Source organism: Erithacus rubecula (genome assembly GCF_903797595.1).
Source record: "Erithacus rubecula genome assembly, contig: scaffold_239_arrow_ctg1, whole genome shotgun sequence".
Classification (NCBI taxonomy): Eukaryota; Metazoa; Chordata; class Aves; order Passeriformes; family Muscicapidae; genus Erithacus; species Erithacus rubecula.
Genome location: NW_027636083.1, coordinates 104043 through 121024, shown reverse-complemented (window position 1 = coordinate 121024; position 16982 = coordinate 104043). Strand labels below are relative to the sequence as shown.

General features: G+C 60.4%; 1 protein-coding gene and 1 long non-coding RNA gene across 2 annotated transcripts; both read right to left on the bottom strand.

Moving 5' to 3' along the window:
- Positions 1-12462: 12462 nt before the first annotated feature.
- On the bottom strand, positions 12463-13427 carry LOC306815812. Its single transcript, XR_013777476.1, has 4 exons — positions 13358-13427; positions 13193-13279; positions 12770-12791; positions 12463-12679 (listed from the first exon to the last, which is right to left on the bottom strand). It is a non-coding gene; the product is annotated as an uncharacterized lncRNA (long non-coding RNA).
- Positions 13428-14187: 760 nt separating this feature from the next.
- On the bottom strand, positions 14188-16509 carry LOC306815813 (Fc receptor-like A; the record flags this gene model as incomplete). The annotated part of the gene is made up of 4 exons (XM_079332348.1): positions 16410-16509; positions 14846-15100; positions 14467-14745; positions 14188-14264 (listed from the first exon to the last, which is right to left on the bottom strand). The coding sequence occupies exons 1-4, from the start codon at positions 16456-16458 to the stop codon at positions 14188-14190; spliced, it is 660 nt and encodes a 219-aa protein (XP_079188474.1). The 5' UTR covers positions 16459-16509.
- Between the last annotated feature and the right edge of the window lie 473 nt (positions 16510-16982).

Below are 16982 nucleotides of genomic sequence, written 5' to 3'. Positions count from 1 at the left end.
TTCCCCCACATCCCTCAGGACCCCCAGACGAGGTCACTGTGGGCTCAGTTTTCCCCAGATCAGGGCCCTGGATGCTGCCCAATCTCTGACCCCAGTCTGGGGGTTTCCCCTCACTCCAGGACCCCATGCCCCCCACTGTCACCCACCCTGGGGATGCCACCAGCGACAGCCCCCCATGACAGCCAGGAGCAGGAGCAGGTAACGGAGGGTCCTGCCGATATTCACAGCCACTGCTGGGGACACAGGGAGACACAGCGGGGGTCCTGAACACCCCGGTGACCCCATATGACCCCACCTGTGAGCCAGTGGTGTCCAGTGGTTCCCTGTGGTGTCACCTCCAGGGCCAGCTCTGGGCTGAGTGCCCGGAACACACGGTGCCCGTCCTGTCCCAGCTGGTTGGTGGCCACACACTGGTAGGTGCCTGAATGTCCCACATCAACAGCCCCAAGGTCCAGGAGGGGACCCTGGGCCACCTCATGCCCGTTTGCAGCCAGGTGAAGGTGACAGGGGCTGAGCCCACCTGCACCAAGCAGCGCAGGGTCACGGGGTCACCTGGGTGTACCTGGAGTGGCGGGGGACCGGGGGTGATGGTGGCATTGGCCATGGGCACTGCGGGGACACAGACAGGGCTGAGGCTGGGGGGATGGGCTGGAACCCGGTGTGGGGAAGGGCACAGGGAGGGGATGTGGATGATACAGGAGTCTGTGAAGGACACCCAGAACCAGAGGTCTCTGCTCACACAGTATTGTGCCCTGTCCTTGTGGCCATTACAGAAAGTGGTGTGCCGTGGGTGGGGTGAGGTTGGTGTGGCTGGGATAGAGGAATGCTGTGGGTCCTGCTCACCCAGGACAGTGACGTTCAGTGTGGGGCTCTCAACACACTGTCCCCGTTGCTGACCCTGCACTGGTAGTGGCCGCTGTCATAGTCCCCAATGTGCAGCAGTTCCAGGCGGGGACCAGTGGCCAGTGGCGGCCCTGAGCCCTCCCGCTGCCAGGAGAAGCACAGGGGACCAGTCCCACTGGCCACCACACAGCTCAGCACCAGACGGTCCCCCAGTGCCACTTGTGCCCCAAGGGGCTGCACCAACAAGGACACCCCTGAGAGCGGTAGCCCTGTGGGAAGAGACAGCAAGGTCAAGGGGACAGCAGGAGGTGCAGGAGAGGTGTAGTAGGAGGGGAGAAAAGGTGAGCCCAGTGTGGGAGAAGGGACCCCAGAGCTGGATTTTGTGACTCAGACAGTGACAGGTAACAAAAGATAGGAAAGAGGGGATTGAGGAGGGAAGTGATCGGCTCAGAAAGGTGTGGGAGGTGGTTAGACTGGAATGAGGGCACCACGGAAAGAATGCAGAGAGAATGGCGTCCACAGACAGGGCAGGGGATAGGGTGGCCGGGATAAAAGAGCAGTGGAGTTTGTGAGGGCTCCCCATGCCCATCCCCACACTTACTATGCACCGTGACGCCGAGACGGGCGCTGCTCTTCCGCACGGCCCCTCCTCAGAGCGCACCTCACAGCTGTAATTCCCCGAGTGGGAGACCCCCAACGGCGGGCACCAGGAGCTGCAGGGACCCCTGTGGACCCCCCATCAACTGCCCATCCCAGTAGAAGCGGTACAGGAGGGGGGCTGGGGACCGCAGGGGCCTGGGGGTGCTGAGGCAGCTGAGATAGAGGGGGGACCACTCGGAGAGCTCGGACAGACCCTCCAGCACCAAGACAGGCTTGAGCTCTGGGAAGGAGATGGGGGTGAAGACTGTGACTCTGAGTCCACTGAGAAGTGGCTTTGGGGGTGTCAGGATATTGGTGTTCCAGCCGTGGGGGTGCTCACCGTGCACTAACACTATCACCTGTGATGACACTTTTGCTCCTGTTTGCACCAAGCCCCAGCAGCGGTAGCCACCGCTGCTCTGCAGGTCCAGGGGCGACAGGGACATCTCTGTGTCCCTGAGGGCCCCCCCCCCAGCTCCTTGTCGTTCTTGCAAAATTGCACCCTGGTGACAGGGCTGTCCTGCCAGGCCCGGCAGCGCAGTGTCACTGTGTCTCCCTCCAGCAGTGCCCGTGCTGGCACCTGCAACACCAGCGGCTCTGTGGGACAGGAGTGTCCCATCACAGTGAGGAGCCCGAGACAGGTCCAGAGAGGATGGCAATGGCACTGGGGACATCTGGAGTGTCAACTGCACGGGAGGATCCCAGAGACAGCAGGAGCACCCACGTGACACAGCTGTCCCTATGTGCAGGGGACAGGCTCTCGGAACACGAGGGATGTGTGTCCATTCACAGAGTGGAGCCCACCCAGAACTATCAGGGAGCCTCCCAGAGAATTTCATGTCCCCACTCACCATTTGACACCATCACGGGGGGGGCTGAGCCCACTGCGGGGTCTTTAACACTGGTAGCTGCCACTCTCAGTGACAGTGAAGTTGTCGCGTCCCTCCTGCCTCCAGCTCCGCATGTCCTTGTACCAGGTTATGGCACGGGCGGTCCTCGAGCCCTGGCAGGTCAGCGTCACCTGGTCCCACAGCACTGCCAGGGTCCAGGGGGGCTCCACAAGGAGCTGGGTGCTTTGGGCACCTGCGGGTGACAGGGGACACCAGCCTGCCAGGGCCACCACAGGGCTGGGGACAGCGGGGCAGTGACATGGCATCCCCCGAGGATTCACCAGCAAGGCTGAGGGTCTGGGATGGAAGGGAGAAGGGACAGGGCTGGGTGAGGATGGCCCTGCAGGGGCAGCAGCACCTGGGGGACCTGGTGTGGTGTCTGTCCCCAAACTGTCCCCACAGGAACACAGGTGTGGCACAGAGGTTTTGAGGACAGAAACACTTCAGTCACCCTGACCTGAGGCAGGACATGGGGGCATTTTGGACACCCCATGTATGCACAGATCACCTCCATCAGCTCTTCAGCACCTGTCCCCACAGCCACATCCCCATGGCCCTGTGCCCATGATCCCATTCCCATGGCACCTGTCCCCATGACCCATCTGCATGGGATGTGGCCCTTGTCCCTGTCCCTCCATCTCTGTCTCACCGTCCCAAACAGCTGCCCCAACCCCAAGGTTCCTTTTGCCACATCCTTGTCCCCACACCCTGATCCCCCTGTTCCCAACCTCATATCCCAGTTCCCATGTTCCTGTCCCCACGATTACCCCAAGACTCTGGTCACACTGAGGTCCATGCCCATGCCCTGGCTTTGCTGACCTTGGGGTCCTCAGGTAGCCCCACAGCTCCCCTGTGCCCCCTCCCCACCTCTCTCTCCCTCACCAGGGCCCATTCCCAGGGCGTCTGGCCCGTGACCAGGGTATTCACCCCACAGGAGTAGCGCCACCTTCCCGGCCATCTCGGTGTCCCCGGCCATGGGCACTGGCTGTCACTCGCTGCTGTGGCCACCTGTCCCCTGGCTGGTGGCTCTTGGGATGAAGGGACAGGAAGCGAGGTCACAGCTCGTCCTCATGTGTAGGTGGCTCTTGGTGGGGGCAGGGTGGGGACAGGATGGGGGCAGGGTGGGGACGTTGTGAGACATGGGAGTGATGGTGGGAAATGGTTAGGACAGGGTTTTGCCAGAATTTGGAGGCGGAGGTGTTGCAGGGAGCCAGGGATTGGTGTCCAGGGCATGGGGGTCAGGGTGAAAAAGGGACCCTCAGGAATGGGGGTTGTGGGGGAACAAGCAGTCATTGGTGTTGGATCAAGGCGATGGTGGTGCTGGGAAATGGAGAGCTGGGATTGCGGTCCAAGAGCAGGGAGGAGAGACCAAGAGAACGGGGGAATCATGGTTTGGTTCCCAGGTGGTTGCAGGGATGGGCAGTGGCTGGGTGGGCACATGGGTCACAGCCCCTTCACAAGGTGTCTCAGATTTTGGGCTGACTCAGAGCCCAGCACAGCCCCCACAGGGTGCTCATAGCCAGGGGGGCACCCCAGGTTTGTCCTGGGAGGTTCTGACTCTCTGCCCCACACACCCCTGGATGTTTTCCCGTCTCCCCATTTCCTGGCTCAGCCATGCCAGGCAACACCTGAGCAGGTAGCAGCTGAGGGATCCCAGGATGGGGAAAGGTTTCTGGGGGCGCAGGCAGTGCTTGGGAGGCTGTGGTGGATGAAGATCTCTGGCTGTGCTCCCCCAAGTTTTTCACTTTCTTTTTCCTGCAGCAGAAGGAAGAGGCTATTTGTGCTGAGGCCAGGATGTGTATTCTGTCAAGGGGGCACATCCAGAGAGGTCCTGCCAGGAGAGAAAAGGGCTCCTCTGGGCTGGTGACACCTGGGTCTTGTCCCAGGGGGCTCCACTTTATGGAGGTGCCACATCCTTGGGGATTTCTCACTTTTTCTCTCACTTTCTGAGAGGCGGCACATCCTGGGCACCTCTGTCCTGGGGTTCCTAAGCATTCTCACTGTCCCCAGTGGGGCCCTGGAACTTCTGGGGTGCCCAGAATTTAGGGGACACCTGTGATGAACTTGCCCTGTTGATAGGAAATCCCAGGAACATTTGGTTCCACAGCAATCTGTGGAAATGCCCGTGTGTCCCTCAGGCTCTGATTCCCTGGTAAATGCACTGCACCCTGCCCTGAATTCCCCTGCCTGGCCACTTCTTGCTCCTGCTGGGACACTCCTGTGCCCCAGAACCATGTGTAGAGCCCCTGCTCCATATTTCCACACTTTTTTCTCTCTTTTCTGGTGTCCACATCCAGAAGTGAAACATTCTTTCTGGGAGGTTCCAGAGGGTTGCAGGTTTTGTTCAAGGAGGAGGGTCCTGTTCAGGTTGTTGAGCAGATCCCTGTGGGGTTTGCAGCAGTTATGGGTCTCTCTCAGTGTCTTGGGGACAGGCACCAAATGATCAATTGCTGCATTTCTGGACTGGTTCCCTCACAGCTGCCCCTGCAGGGGGTGTTTCCAGCCAGCTCTGCTCTGAAAACCATCAAAGGGCCTCACAGAGCCACTGCTTGGGCTCACACTGGCTTTTGTGCTTCTTGCAGGGCTGAGCAAACCACAGCCAGGTCTTTTTTGGCCACAGAAAGAATTCTCACCTTTGCAGCAGCTCGAAAGCTGTGAGAATCAAAGCCAAGGGGGTGGGGGAGCCTCAGGTCCTGGCTGCCACCTGGGGCTGGCCAGAGCAGGGCTGGCCAATGCCCATCCCTGGGCACTGGGGCTGGGCCATGGCTGGCCCCACATTTGGATGGTCACTGGCTTCAAGGAGCAGGAGTTTGGGAGCTCCTTTCTGCCTGGGGCTCCATTCCCCAACTGCTCTTGCTCACTCAGATCCTGCAGGGGAGGAGCAAGATTGGGGAAGTCTGGAATTCCCTAGAGCCACCATCCCCCAGGACAGGAGCTCTTCCTTCTGCTTCAGGACAGACAAAGTGGAAGTGTGTGGGGGAGGGCCACAGCCCAACACTCCCATCTCCCACAGCCTCCCAGACCATCCCAGCACCCCCTGCACCCCCTGTACCTCCTTTTCTCCCACCCTGGAGTTCCCCCAACCCGTTACCTGTTCAGGTGCCCCCCAGGAGCATCAAGACACAGATTGGGGGGTTGTGAAATTGAGGAATTAAAAAAAGGAAACTGAAATGAAGGGAGGAAGAAGCCTCTGGGGGGTGATGGGGATACAGACCATGAGCCCCTTGGAATCCATTGGGGTTTGGGTGACCCCCCAAACCACAGGAACCCCAGGGGACACCGCTCAGCCCTTGATTACCACAACAACTCAGGCACCCAGGGAAGGAGCTGTGACCCATGGGCCCACCCAGCCACTGCCCATCCCTAGCACCCCCATTCCAATGGGACTCCAATAAAGGGACCCCAATTCATTATAACCCCCCTTTCCCAGGACCCCCATCTCAGGACTGGCAATCCCCAGGGTCTCCATGGGCAAGGACCCCCATTATTAAGGAATCCACTCCAGCCCTTACAGTCCCCCTTCTCCAGAACCTTGATCCTCCTAGTACTCACCATTCCTCTGGCACCCTCATCCCTCGGACCCCCATCCATGACCCCAAATCCCTGCAGCACCCATTCCGCTGGAACCCCCATCCCTGAGTCCTCCCAGCTCTGGGGACTCCCCCTCTACAGGACCCCCCCATTGCTCTGCACACCAATCCCTGGCCCCCCACTCCTGGGAACTCTATATCCCATCTTGTGCCACCCACCCTTGTCCTCAGCCTCCAGCCAGGGGACAGGTGGTCCCAGGAGCGAGCAACAGGCAGTGTCCATGGCCGGGGACACTGGGATGACTGAGAAGATGGCGCTGCTCCTGTGGGGTGAGTGCCCCTGGCATGGGTCTGACACCCTGGGGATGGGTCCTGGTGAGGCAGAGAGCGGGGGGGAGGGGGCACAGGGGGCCTGTGGGGCTACCTGAGGACCCCAAGGCCAGCAGAGCCATGGCATGTGCATGGACCCCAGTGTGACCACAGACATGGGATGGCTGTGGGGACAGGAACAGGGGAACTGGGATGTTGAGATGCCCCCAGGTTCTGTTCCTGCAGGGCCCCACCCCCCCCCCGCCCACAGCTCTGTCCCTTATCCCTTCCAGCCCAGACCCTCGGCCTCACTGGTGAGTCTGCAGTGCTGTGGGACTGAGTGACACTGAGCTGTCAGGGTTTGGGAACCGCGGTTTCTACCACCTGATACAAGGACAGGCGGCGCTGGGGGCAGAAGGGACCCGACAGCTTCATTGTCACCAAGAGTGGTAGCAACTCATGTTACAGACACAGCAGTGGGCTCACCCCCACCATGAGGGTGTCAAATGGTGAGGGGGGTTTGGGTGTCCCAACCCCAGCACACAGGGACCCTGAGGGCTCAGGATGGACTCAACTCCATGGGTCACCCCTTGGTGTGACCAGAGCCTTTCCCATGCTCTGGGGACATCCCAGAGCATCCCAGTGTGGGGAGACACCCGTGCTGGTATTGGGGACCCCTGGTGTGACCCAGTGGGGGGTCCCGGTGACATCGGCTGTGACAGGTGCCCCCTCTCCCAAAGACTCGCTGGTGCGGCAGGTGCTGGTGTGGGCGCTGCTGGATGGGGACATGGTGACACTGCACTGCCGGCGCTCAGGGGACTTGCCCGTCAACTTGGTGTCCTTCTGCCATGTCGGGAAGCAATTGGGGAGTTTCCACAATGGGACCGAGCTGTCCCTATCCCTCCTGGGGCTTCAGCACAGCGGCAACTACAGCTGCTACAGCTCTGTGAGAATCCGTGTGCAGTTGTGTTCGGCGCCAGTGAGAGTGCAGGGTGAGCACCCTACAGCCGCTATCCTGACACCCCCACAGCCCCTCGCTGGGACTTGGGGACACAAATTCCCCTCCCCCATCTCCTTCTCAGAGCTCTTCACAGTGCCACTGCTGGAGGGTCCCCCCGAGCTCACCAAGGGCTCCCCCCTCAATCTCAGCTGCCTCAGCACCCCCAGCCCCCTGTGGCCCCCAGCCCCCCTCCTGTACTGCAGGATGGGCAGTTGGTGGGGGGCCCGCAGGGGTCTCTGCAGCTCCTGGTGCCCGCTGTGGGGGTCTCCCACTCCAGGAATTACAGCTGTGAGGTGCGCTCCGATGGGGGGGCCGTGCGGAAGAGCAGTGCCTGACTCAGCATCACGGTGCGCAGTGAGTGCAGGGATGATCCCGGGGAGCCTCCACAGCCCCCACGAGACCCCATCTGGGTGCATCCCTCTCCCCCAAAATCCTCCTTGTGTCCCCCCGGCTCAGCCCTGACTGTGTCCCCACAGTGCCCGTGGCCAATGCCACCATCACCCCCGGTCCCCGGGCACTCCAGGTGCGCCCAGGTGACCCCGTGACCCTACTCTGCTCAGTGCAGGTGGGCTCAGCCCCTGTCACCTTCACCTGGCTGCATGATGGGCACGAGGTGGCCCGGGGTCCCCTCCTGGAGCTTGGTGCAGTCGATTTGGGACATTCGGGCACTTACCAGTGCGTGGCCACCAACCAGCTGGGACAGGACGAGCACTGCGTGTTCCAGACACTTAGCCCAGAGCTGGCCCTGGAGGTGACACCACAGGGAACCACTGGACACCACTGGAACACAGGTGGGGTCACTCATGGTTCCTATGTGGTTCTGAGGTTCCCAGATCACAGATGACCCAGATTCTCCCCCACTCTGTCCATGACAGTGAGAGAAATGAAACAGGGCACAGCACGGGAACTCATGAGGTCACTGGGATTCCGCAATCTCTGGGGTTCCCCCCATGACCCCGGCGTGTCCCCTCTGTTTTCTGCAGTAGCTGCGGGGTTTGTTGGGTCCCTGTTGTTCCTGGTCCTGCTCATAGGTATCACTGTGGCTTTTCACTGGTGGATCCACATGGGTGGGTGATGATGGGGCCAGGGGTCCTGGAGAGTGCTGGGAAGGCCCCAGAGAAGGGGAGGGTGGCCCCCACAGCCCCTTTCTGGGGATGGGCTGAGCCCCCAGTGACCTTGGCTCAGGGCTCTGGGGTGTCTGAAGAGTTGTGCAGGGCTGTTGGGGGTTCTATCAGGGCTTTGTGGGGAATTCAGAGGGTGCTCCTCCCTGCCAGGCTTGGGGTTCTGAGGGGTCAGAGTCTTGGGGCAGTGGGGTGGTTCAGGGTTGCTGGGGTGCATCAGGGATAGTGGGGGGACCCTGGAGGGCATTGAGGATCTGGTGGTGGTTCAGGATTCTCGAGGGTGGATGGGGAATCAAAGTCACCCCTCCAGGTCTCCTTTGGAACTGCCAGGAAGCACCAGGAAAGGTGAGTGCAGGCTCTGACCATGATTTGTGTGTTCCCCAAACCTCAGGACCTCCCATCCCCTTCCACACACCCCCTTATTCCCACAGGGCTCCCCCACTGGAGGATCCTCAGGTGACCTACATGGAGCTGCTGGGGCCACAATTGCAATCTTGGGAACCCAGTGACATCTATGAGAATCTACAGCAGAAGTTGTGACACTCTGGGAAGGGGGAGGTCCTGGAGTGAGGGAAAGCCCCCAGAGTGGGGGGGAAGCACCCAGGGCCCCTGGGCTGGGGGAAACTGAGCCCGCAATGACCTCAGCTGGGAGTCCTGGGGGTTGTGGGTAGAATTTGGGGGGTCTTGGTTGGGCTCCAGGGGCATCCCTGGGTGGGCTTGTAGGAACATTGGGGTGGTACTGGAAGTACCTGGAGGGTTTGGGAAGATGATGGAAGGCTGTGCAGGGATGTTGGGGGATCTTCTTGGAGTCCTAGGATAGTTTTGGGGGTGTCCCTCCCTGCCGGGCTTTGAGTTTTGTTGCTCAGAGGGTCTGGGGCACTGGGGGCGTTTGGGACACTGCAGTGGTACAGAAGTTCTGGGGGGTTCAGGGGTGCTTGGAGTGTCCTGAGGCAATCAGGGGTGTAGTGGGAATCGGGACTCCAGTGGGGATTTGAGACTCCCGTGGGTGGGTGGACCTGCCGAGGTTCCAGGAAAGTTCAGGGGTCCTGGGGTCCCCATGGTGACCCCCTCCCCTTTTCCTTGCAGCCACCAGAAAGCCCCAGAACAGGTGAGTGGGGGACTTGGGCCAGGACTCCCATTTCCCCCTCCACAGACACCACCAAGGCCCCCTCCTTATCCCCACAGGACCCCTCGGAGGAGGGAGCGCTGCTGGACCCCCACGTGGTGGGCACCGAGCAGAGAGGGGATGAGTACGGGGGGGACAGGGACACATCACCCACGGGTGTCACCCCCACCAACGTCCCCACTTCTGGAGTATCTCTCAGGATCTCCCTCCATATCCCCCAGGTGACCACAAGGAGCTTCCGGGACCCCATGGTGACAGCAGGACAACAGTGACAGCTACGAGAACAAGCTGTGACACAGGGGGACACTGGGGACACTGTAGGGCACTGGGACTACTGGGGGCATTGGAGGTCCCTATTCGAGGGCACCCCTTGTGTGTCCCCTCCCTTCGGCTCCCATGGGTGCCCACCCTGCCCGGGAGGTGACCACAAGTGGGGGTCCAATGTGGGGCTGCCCAGAGCTCCCCATTCTAGTGCTCCCAGTGCTCCCAGTGCTCCCAGTGCTCCCAGTACCCCAGGGGTTCCCCATTCCCTCCCCAGTGCCAGGGGGCACAGGACCCTTGTCCCTCTTCTTGGACACAAAACGCAGCTTTTGGATTAAACCAGGACAAATGGCTTTGTGTTTCTCAGCTCTGCCTGCCCACCTCGGGAAGGAGGAGGGTCCTGGTCAGGTTGTTGAGCAAACCAAAGCCAGGCCTTTTACCCCCACAGAATTCTCACCTTTGCAGCAGCTCGAAAGCTGCGAGAATCAAAGCCAAGGCGGCAGGGAGAGCCTCAGGTCTGGCCAATGCCCGTTCCTGTGCAGTGGCCAAGGTGAGAAGCTCCACAAGACCATCCCAGCAGACAAAAAAGCTCCTTGTAGGCAGAGCTGGGGCATCTGAACCTCAAAATGTGTCCAGTGCTACCACAGAAGCCCAAAGTCCCCAAGAGAGGCAGCAGAGCCATGTGTTTGGGCACAGGGATGGTTCAGCAGCAGCGCTGAACTTCAGGAACCCCGGCACTAATTACAACAGCTCATTAAGGCTCTACTGCTCCCTCTCCTCTTCCTCCTCCTGTAGCTGCTGTGTCGGGACCACCAATGGCCCAGGAAGCGCAGCAGCTGCAAACGTGCTCTGGAGCCCCTGAGGAGCCCTGGCAGTGTCAGCAAGGAGCACCCGCTTTCCTCAACATGCCAGGGGAATTCAACATTCCCAGAGCTGCTGTGCCAGGGCTGAAGGAGGAAAAGGCAGAGAGAGGCTGAGGGTTTTCAGGAATTGTGGTGGAAAGGCACGAGAGGTGCTGCTGTGGGCCTGAGACCTGCCTGGGGTTGGGTGCTGCCTTCCTTGCATTGCCATCAGGGAGAACGGTGGTGGGTGTTGCGCAGGGTGTGTGACTGGGCCGGGACACTGCTCTGCTGCCACCGGGCACCAGGATCCAAGCTGCTGCCTTTGTCTCTTCTGCCCGGGTGCTGCCAGTGCTGCTGCCGGGACCGATTGGTGCAAAGCGTGAGTTTGCCAAAGGAGCGATTTGGGCTCGTCCCTCCCGCCCGAGGCTGCCATGGCCCCTGAGGGGTTGGAGCTGGCACCGGGGCGCCCCCTGCTGGGCGGAAGTGCTCCCTGCAGCGCCCCCTGCTGGCTGTGGCCATAACTGCACCGAAAATGAACAAACAGCCCTGAGTGGGTTGGAAATTTCTGTTCTTGTCTTGCTGTTTCTTCTCTTTGGTTTGTCTCAATCGCTAAGTAATGAACTATTATTCCCTTTTCTTGCATTTTTTTGTGGTAGCCTTATAATTTTCGCAACTATAACTATTTGGTGGGACGGTTCCTCTTTTCATTCCAGGAAGTTTCCTGTTTTCCTTGCAGGTGTTTGTTTTTTAAACAAGACAGTTTCCAGCTCCTGGGTTCCTGCTTGGATGGGGCAGGCACTCCAAGACAAGTCAGGATCAGACACGTGGCCACCTCAAGCTCTGATTTTTAAGCCCTTGGGCCACCAAGAGCCCTGTCTCAAGGTAGTATTCCTGGTCACTCAGCCACTCAGGAGCTGGGTTTGGCACAGTGTCCCACTGTCCTCAGTGTGCCATGGCTGACTGACTGACTGACAGACACACAGGGCCCTGTGTCACCAAAAGCAAGGCCTGACCCAGCCCTGCCACACACAGGTGCTCCAAAATATCTCGAGATATCAAATTGTTCCTGTCCCTGACACCCCACTCTGTGCCATGGCCTGTTCCCACTGCCCTGCAAAAGGGGGAGGCTGTGGAACACCCCCAGAGCCTTTGTGACATATTGTGTGGGGAACACAGCACAGCAGGGGTTTGAGACAGGGAAGAAGGGAATCTAGAGCACTGGTTTATAGTTGCATTCCAAAATTGGAGAATCCCATTCCTAAAGCCCGACAGAGATGAACAAAGAAACACCGTCTCTGCCAGTTGAACAAAAACTGCATTTTGGTGCCAATAAGAGAGCAAGGAGTCCAGACACTGGGAGGAGAGATGAGGAGCTGTGGGTGTACTGGGAGAGCTGAGAGGGGCATTGCAGAGACACTGGGAGAAGTGGGAGAGAGCATGGGAATCACCTGGACGTACTAAGAGCAATGGAGAGGCACTGGGAGGGAAAATAGGGAGCCCTTGGGGTACTGGGAGCACTGTGAGGAGGGATTGGGGAACTGTCTGAGGGTTCTGGGAGCACTTGAATATGGAAGCTGCTGGTGGTAGTGGGAGTGGGTAGGTGAAGCCCTTGGGGGTTTAGGGAATATGGGGAGCTCTGGGTGTCTGGTGCAGCTTCACATGTGACTGCCATTTTGTCCACCTACCTGTGAATGTTGGGCACCCACAAGAGCAGTGAGGGGGCACACAAGCATGGCTGCCCATGGTTGGGGTCCCCCAGTGTCCCCAGAGCCCTCAGTGCCCCCAGAGCCCTCAGTTCTCCCAGAGACCTCAGTGCCCCCAGTGCCCAGCGATGCCCCAAGTGTCACAGCACATTCCCGTAGATGTCCCGCATTCCCACGGTTGCCCATGGGTTGCTGGCAGCTCTGCATAGGTCACCTGGGGATCCCGGAGTGTGGTGGCATGGGGGGACATTGCGAGAGACACTGGCTGTGGCATCTGGGCAGGGGGACACTCATGGGTGACGTGTCCCTCTGCGTGTGTCCCAGCCCAGACTCACCCCCCGTCTGCTTGGTGCTCATGACGTGGGTGTACAGCACCTCCCCCTCCTCTGGGGGGGCCGGGGGCTCCAAGTGGGACCTGTGGGAATAAAGGGGATGTGTGGGAGGGAATGGGAGATCTTGGGGGTTGGGGTCAAAGGTGAGAGTGTGGTTTGAGCCCCCCACTCACCTTTCCTGCTGCTTCCTGTCAGCTGCAAAGGAAAGAGGGGAGGGGTAACTGTGGGGTCCCCAGGGCCCTGGACCCCTCTCAGGAATCCTCAAACCCCACTGCACCCGCAATTTCCCCCAGCAACCCTGAGCATCCCTGATGCCCCTGAACCCCTGAATCACGCCGGTGTCTGAACCCCTTGAACCCTTGGAAACTCAAGCCTGGAAGGGAGGGGGTCTTTTTAAATTCCTCCAGTATCACTGCAAGAATCCCCCAAATCGCTGCAAGGGCTCGAACACCACCCCAAAACCTTCCAGAACCTGAGCAAAGGCCCTTAGTATTCAGCAGTGTTCAAATCAGGGGCTGTGGGTGCTGTCCCATAACCACCACATTTCAGCAGTCCCGCAGCTCCCCAGGGCCCCCATTGCCCCCATTGTCACCCACCCACGTTGTTCCACCAGTGCCAGCCCACAGCTCCACCCACGAGCAGAAGCGTGTAGAGGAGGGACACGCCAAGGCCTGCGGCCACTGCTGGGGACAGAAGGGACACATCAGGGTCACCTGTTCACTCCAGAGGTCCTGCACTCCCAATGACCCCAGTGACCCCACCTGTGCTCCAGTGGTGTCCAGTAGTTCCCTATGGTGTCACCTCCAGGGCCAGCTCTGGGCTGAGTGCCCGTCCTGTCCCAGCTGGTTGGTGGCCACACACTGGTAGGTGCCTGAATGTCCACATTGACAGCCCCAAGCTTCAGGAGGGGACCCCGGGCCACCTCGTGCTCATTGTGCAGCCAGGTGAAGGTGACAGGGGCTGAGCCCACCTGCACTGAGCAGTGCAGGGTCACGGGGTCACCTGGGCACACCTGGAGTGCCGGGGGACCAGGGGTAATGGTGGCATTGGCCACGGGCACTGTGGGGACACAGACAGAGCTGGCACCTGGCAGAGTGTGATTGGGATGCTGTGGGTGGGGTCACCCGCAGTTAAAGTTTCCCACTCACCCAGGACAGTGACATTCAGAGGAACACTCTCGGCCACACTGTCCCCATTGCTGACCCGACACTGGTAGTTGCCACTGTCATTGTCCCCAACGTTCAACATCTCCAGGTGGGGGCCTGTCCCCAGTGGTGATCCCAAGCCTTCCCGGTGCCAGGAGAAGGACAGGGGACCTGTCACCATGGCCACTCTGCAGCTCAGCACCAGGCGGTCCCCCACTGCCACCTGTCCCCCGGGGGGCTGCACAGACAGGGACACCCCCGAGGGTGGGACCCCTGCGGGGTGGGACTGAAGACGTGGGAGGATTTGGGGACACCAGGGAGCAATAAGGGACTCAGGGATAGGGAGGATCACACAGGGATGCGGGGATCTCAGTGAGGAAGATGAGGGTGTGGCAGGGGGGAGTCTTGGAAAGGGATGCAAGGGACCCTATGAAAGGATGGGAGATTCAAGGAATGGACACATAGAGATGGTTGAACGGATGCACAGGGAAGATTTTGGGCAGCCAGATGGAGGTGGTGGCACCTGGGGACGATGGAGGGACCTCAGACAGGGAGCGGTGCACCCAGAGAGACGTGAGGGGACCTGGTGAGGGATGCAGGAGCCATCGAGGTTGATGTGGGGACCCAGGGAGAGAGCTGGGAAGGTATGAGAGCACGCAGTGTTGAGCAGGAATGGGAGAACTGGGGGGGCTGTGGGGGCTCCCCGTGCCCATCCCCGCACTCACTGTGCACCATGACGCTGAGCCGGGTGCTGCTCTTCCACACAGTTCCCCCCTCGGAGCGCACCTCGCAGTTGTAATTCCCCGAGTGGGAGACCCCCACGGCGGGCACCAGGAGCTGCAGGGACCCCTGCGGGCCCCCCACCAACTGCCCGTCCCGGTAGAAGCGGTACAGGAGGGAGGCTGGGGGCTGCAGGGGGCTGGGGGTGCTGAGGCAGCTGAGATTGAGGGGGGACCCCTCGGGGAGCTCAGGGGGACCCTCCAGCACCAAGACAGTCTTGAACTCTGGGAAGGAGATGGGGGTGGGGACTGTGACTCTGAGTCCACTGGGAAGTGGCTTTGGGGGGTGTCAGTATATTTGGGTTCCAAACCTGGGGGTGCTCACCGTGCACTGTCACTGTCACCGGTCCTGACACTTTTGCTCCTGTTCGCAACCAGCCCTCGCAGCGGTAGTGGCCTCTGTTGTGCAACTGCAGGGGTGACAGAGACAGCTCTGTGTCCCTGAGAGACCCTCCCAGATCATTCTCATCCTTGTAAAATCGCACCCTGGTGACAGGACTGTCCGGCCAGCCCCGGCAGTGCAGTGTCACCGTGTCTCCCTCCAGCAGTGCCCGTGCTGGCACCTGCAGCACCAGCGGCTCTGTGGGACAGGAGGGTCCCGTCACACTGAGGAGCCGAAGACAGGTCCAAAGTGGGTGCCCATGGCACCGGGGACATATGGGTGGAGTGTTCACTGCTCAAGAGGGTCTAAGGGTCAGCAGGAGCAGCCCCATGACACAGTTGTAACCACGGGGCTCCCATCACACTGGGATGGATGGGGATACACTGGAGTGCACTCGGGTGCACTGGGATGCACTGGGATGTCCCTGTGTGCAGGGGACAGGCTCTTGCCACATGGGGGGTGTGAGGCCACCACAGAGTGGAGACCACTCAGACCGATCAGGGAACCACCCTGAGCATATCAGATCCCCCCTCACCATTTGATACCATCACAGGTTGGCTGAGCCCACTGCTGAGTCTCTGACATGTGTAGGTGCCACTCTTGGTGACAGTGAAGCTGTTGGGTCCCTCCTGCCACCAGCGCTGCCCGTCCTTGTACCAGGTGGTGGCACCAGATGTCCCCAAGCCCTGGCAGGTCAGTGACACCCGGTCCCACAGCACCGCCGGCATCCAGGGGGGCTCCACCAGGAGCTGGGTGCTCTGGGCACCTGCAGGTGAGAGGGGACACCAGCCTGCCAGGGCCACCACGGGGCTGGGGACAGTGGGGCAGGGACATGGCATCCCCCGAGGACTCACCAGCGATGCTGAGGGTCTGGGCTGAAAGGGAGAAGAGACAGGGCTGGGTGGGGGTGACACCGTGGGGAGAGCAGCACCGGGGGGACCTGGTGTGGTGTCTGTGTCAAATTGTCCTCACAGGAACACTGGTGTAGCACAGATGTTTTTAGTACAGGGACACCTTGGTCACCGTAGGCTGAGGCAGGACATGGGGACACTGTGGACACCCCATGCATGCACAGGTCACCTCCCCCACTCCTACAGCACCTGTCCCCGCAGCCACATCCCCATGGCCCTGTGCCCGTGATTCCATTCCCATGGCACCTGTCACCATGCCCCATCTACATGGAACGTGGCCCTTGTCCCTGTCCCTGCTTCCCTGTCTCCCTGTCCCTGTCCCCACACCTACCCTGAGCCCCAAGGTTCCTTTGGCCACATCCTTGTCCCCACATTCGATCCCCCTATTCCTCTCCTTACATCCCACTTTCCCTGTTCGTGTCCCTACGGCCACCCTGTGACCCGGGTCACACTGGGGTCCTTGCACATGCCCTGGCTCTGCTGCCCTTGGGGACCTCAGGGAACCCCACAGTCCCCCCCCTGTGCCCCCTCCCCACCGCTCTCTGCCTCACCAGGGCCCATCCTCAGGGCATCAGACACGTGCCCGTGGCACTCACCCCACAAGAGCAGCGCCACCTTCCCGGCCATCCCGGTGTCCCCGGCCATGGGCACTGGCTGTCACTCGCTGCTGGGGCAAGCTGTCCCCTGGCTGGCGGCTCTTAGGATGAAGGGACAGGAAGCAACATCATGTGTAGGTGGCTCTTGGTGGGGGCAGGGTGGGGACAGGATGGGGGCTGGGCAGGGACCTTGTGAGACATGGGAGAGATTGTGGGACATGGTGGGGACAGAGTTTTGCCGGAATTCGGAGACTGAGGTGTTGCAGGGAGCCAGGAATTGGTGTCGTGACGTGGGGGTCAGGGCGAAATAGAGACCCTTGGGAATGGGGGTTTTGGAGGAACAAGCAGCAATTGAGATGGGATCAAGGCACTGGTGGTGCTGGGCAATGGGAGAGCTGGGATTGGGGACCAAGAGAGGAGAGGAGATACCAAGAGAACGGGGGTATCATGGTTTGATTCCCAGGGGGTCATAGGGATGGGCTGTGGCTGGTTGAGCACAGGGGTCACAGCTCCTTCACAAGGTGTCTCAGATTTTGGGCTGACTCAGAGCCCAGCACAGCTCCCACAGGGTGC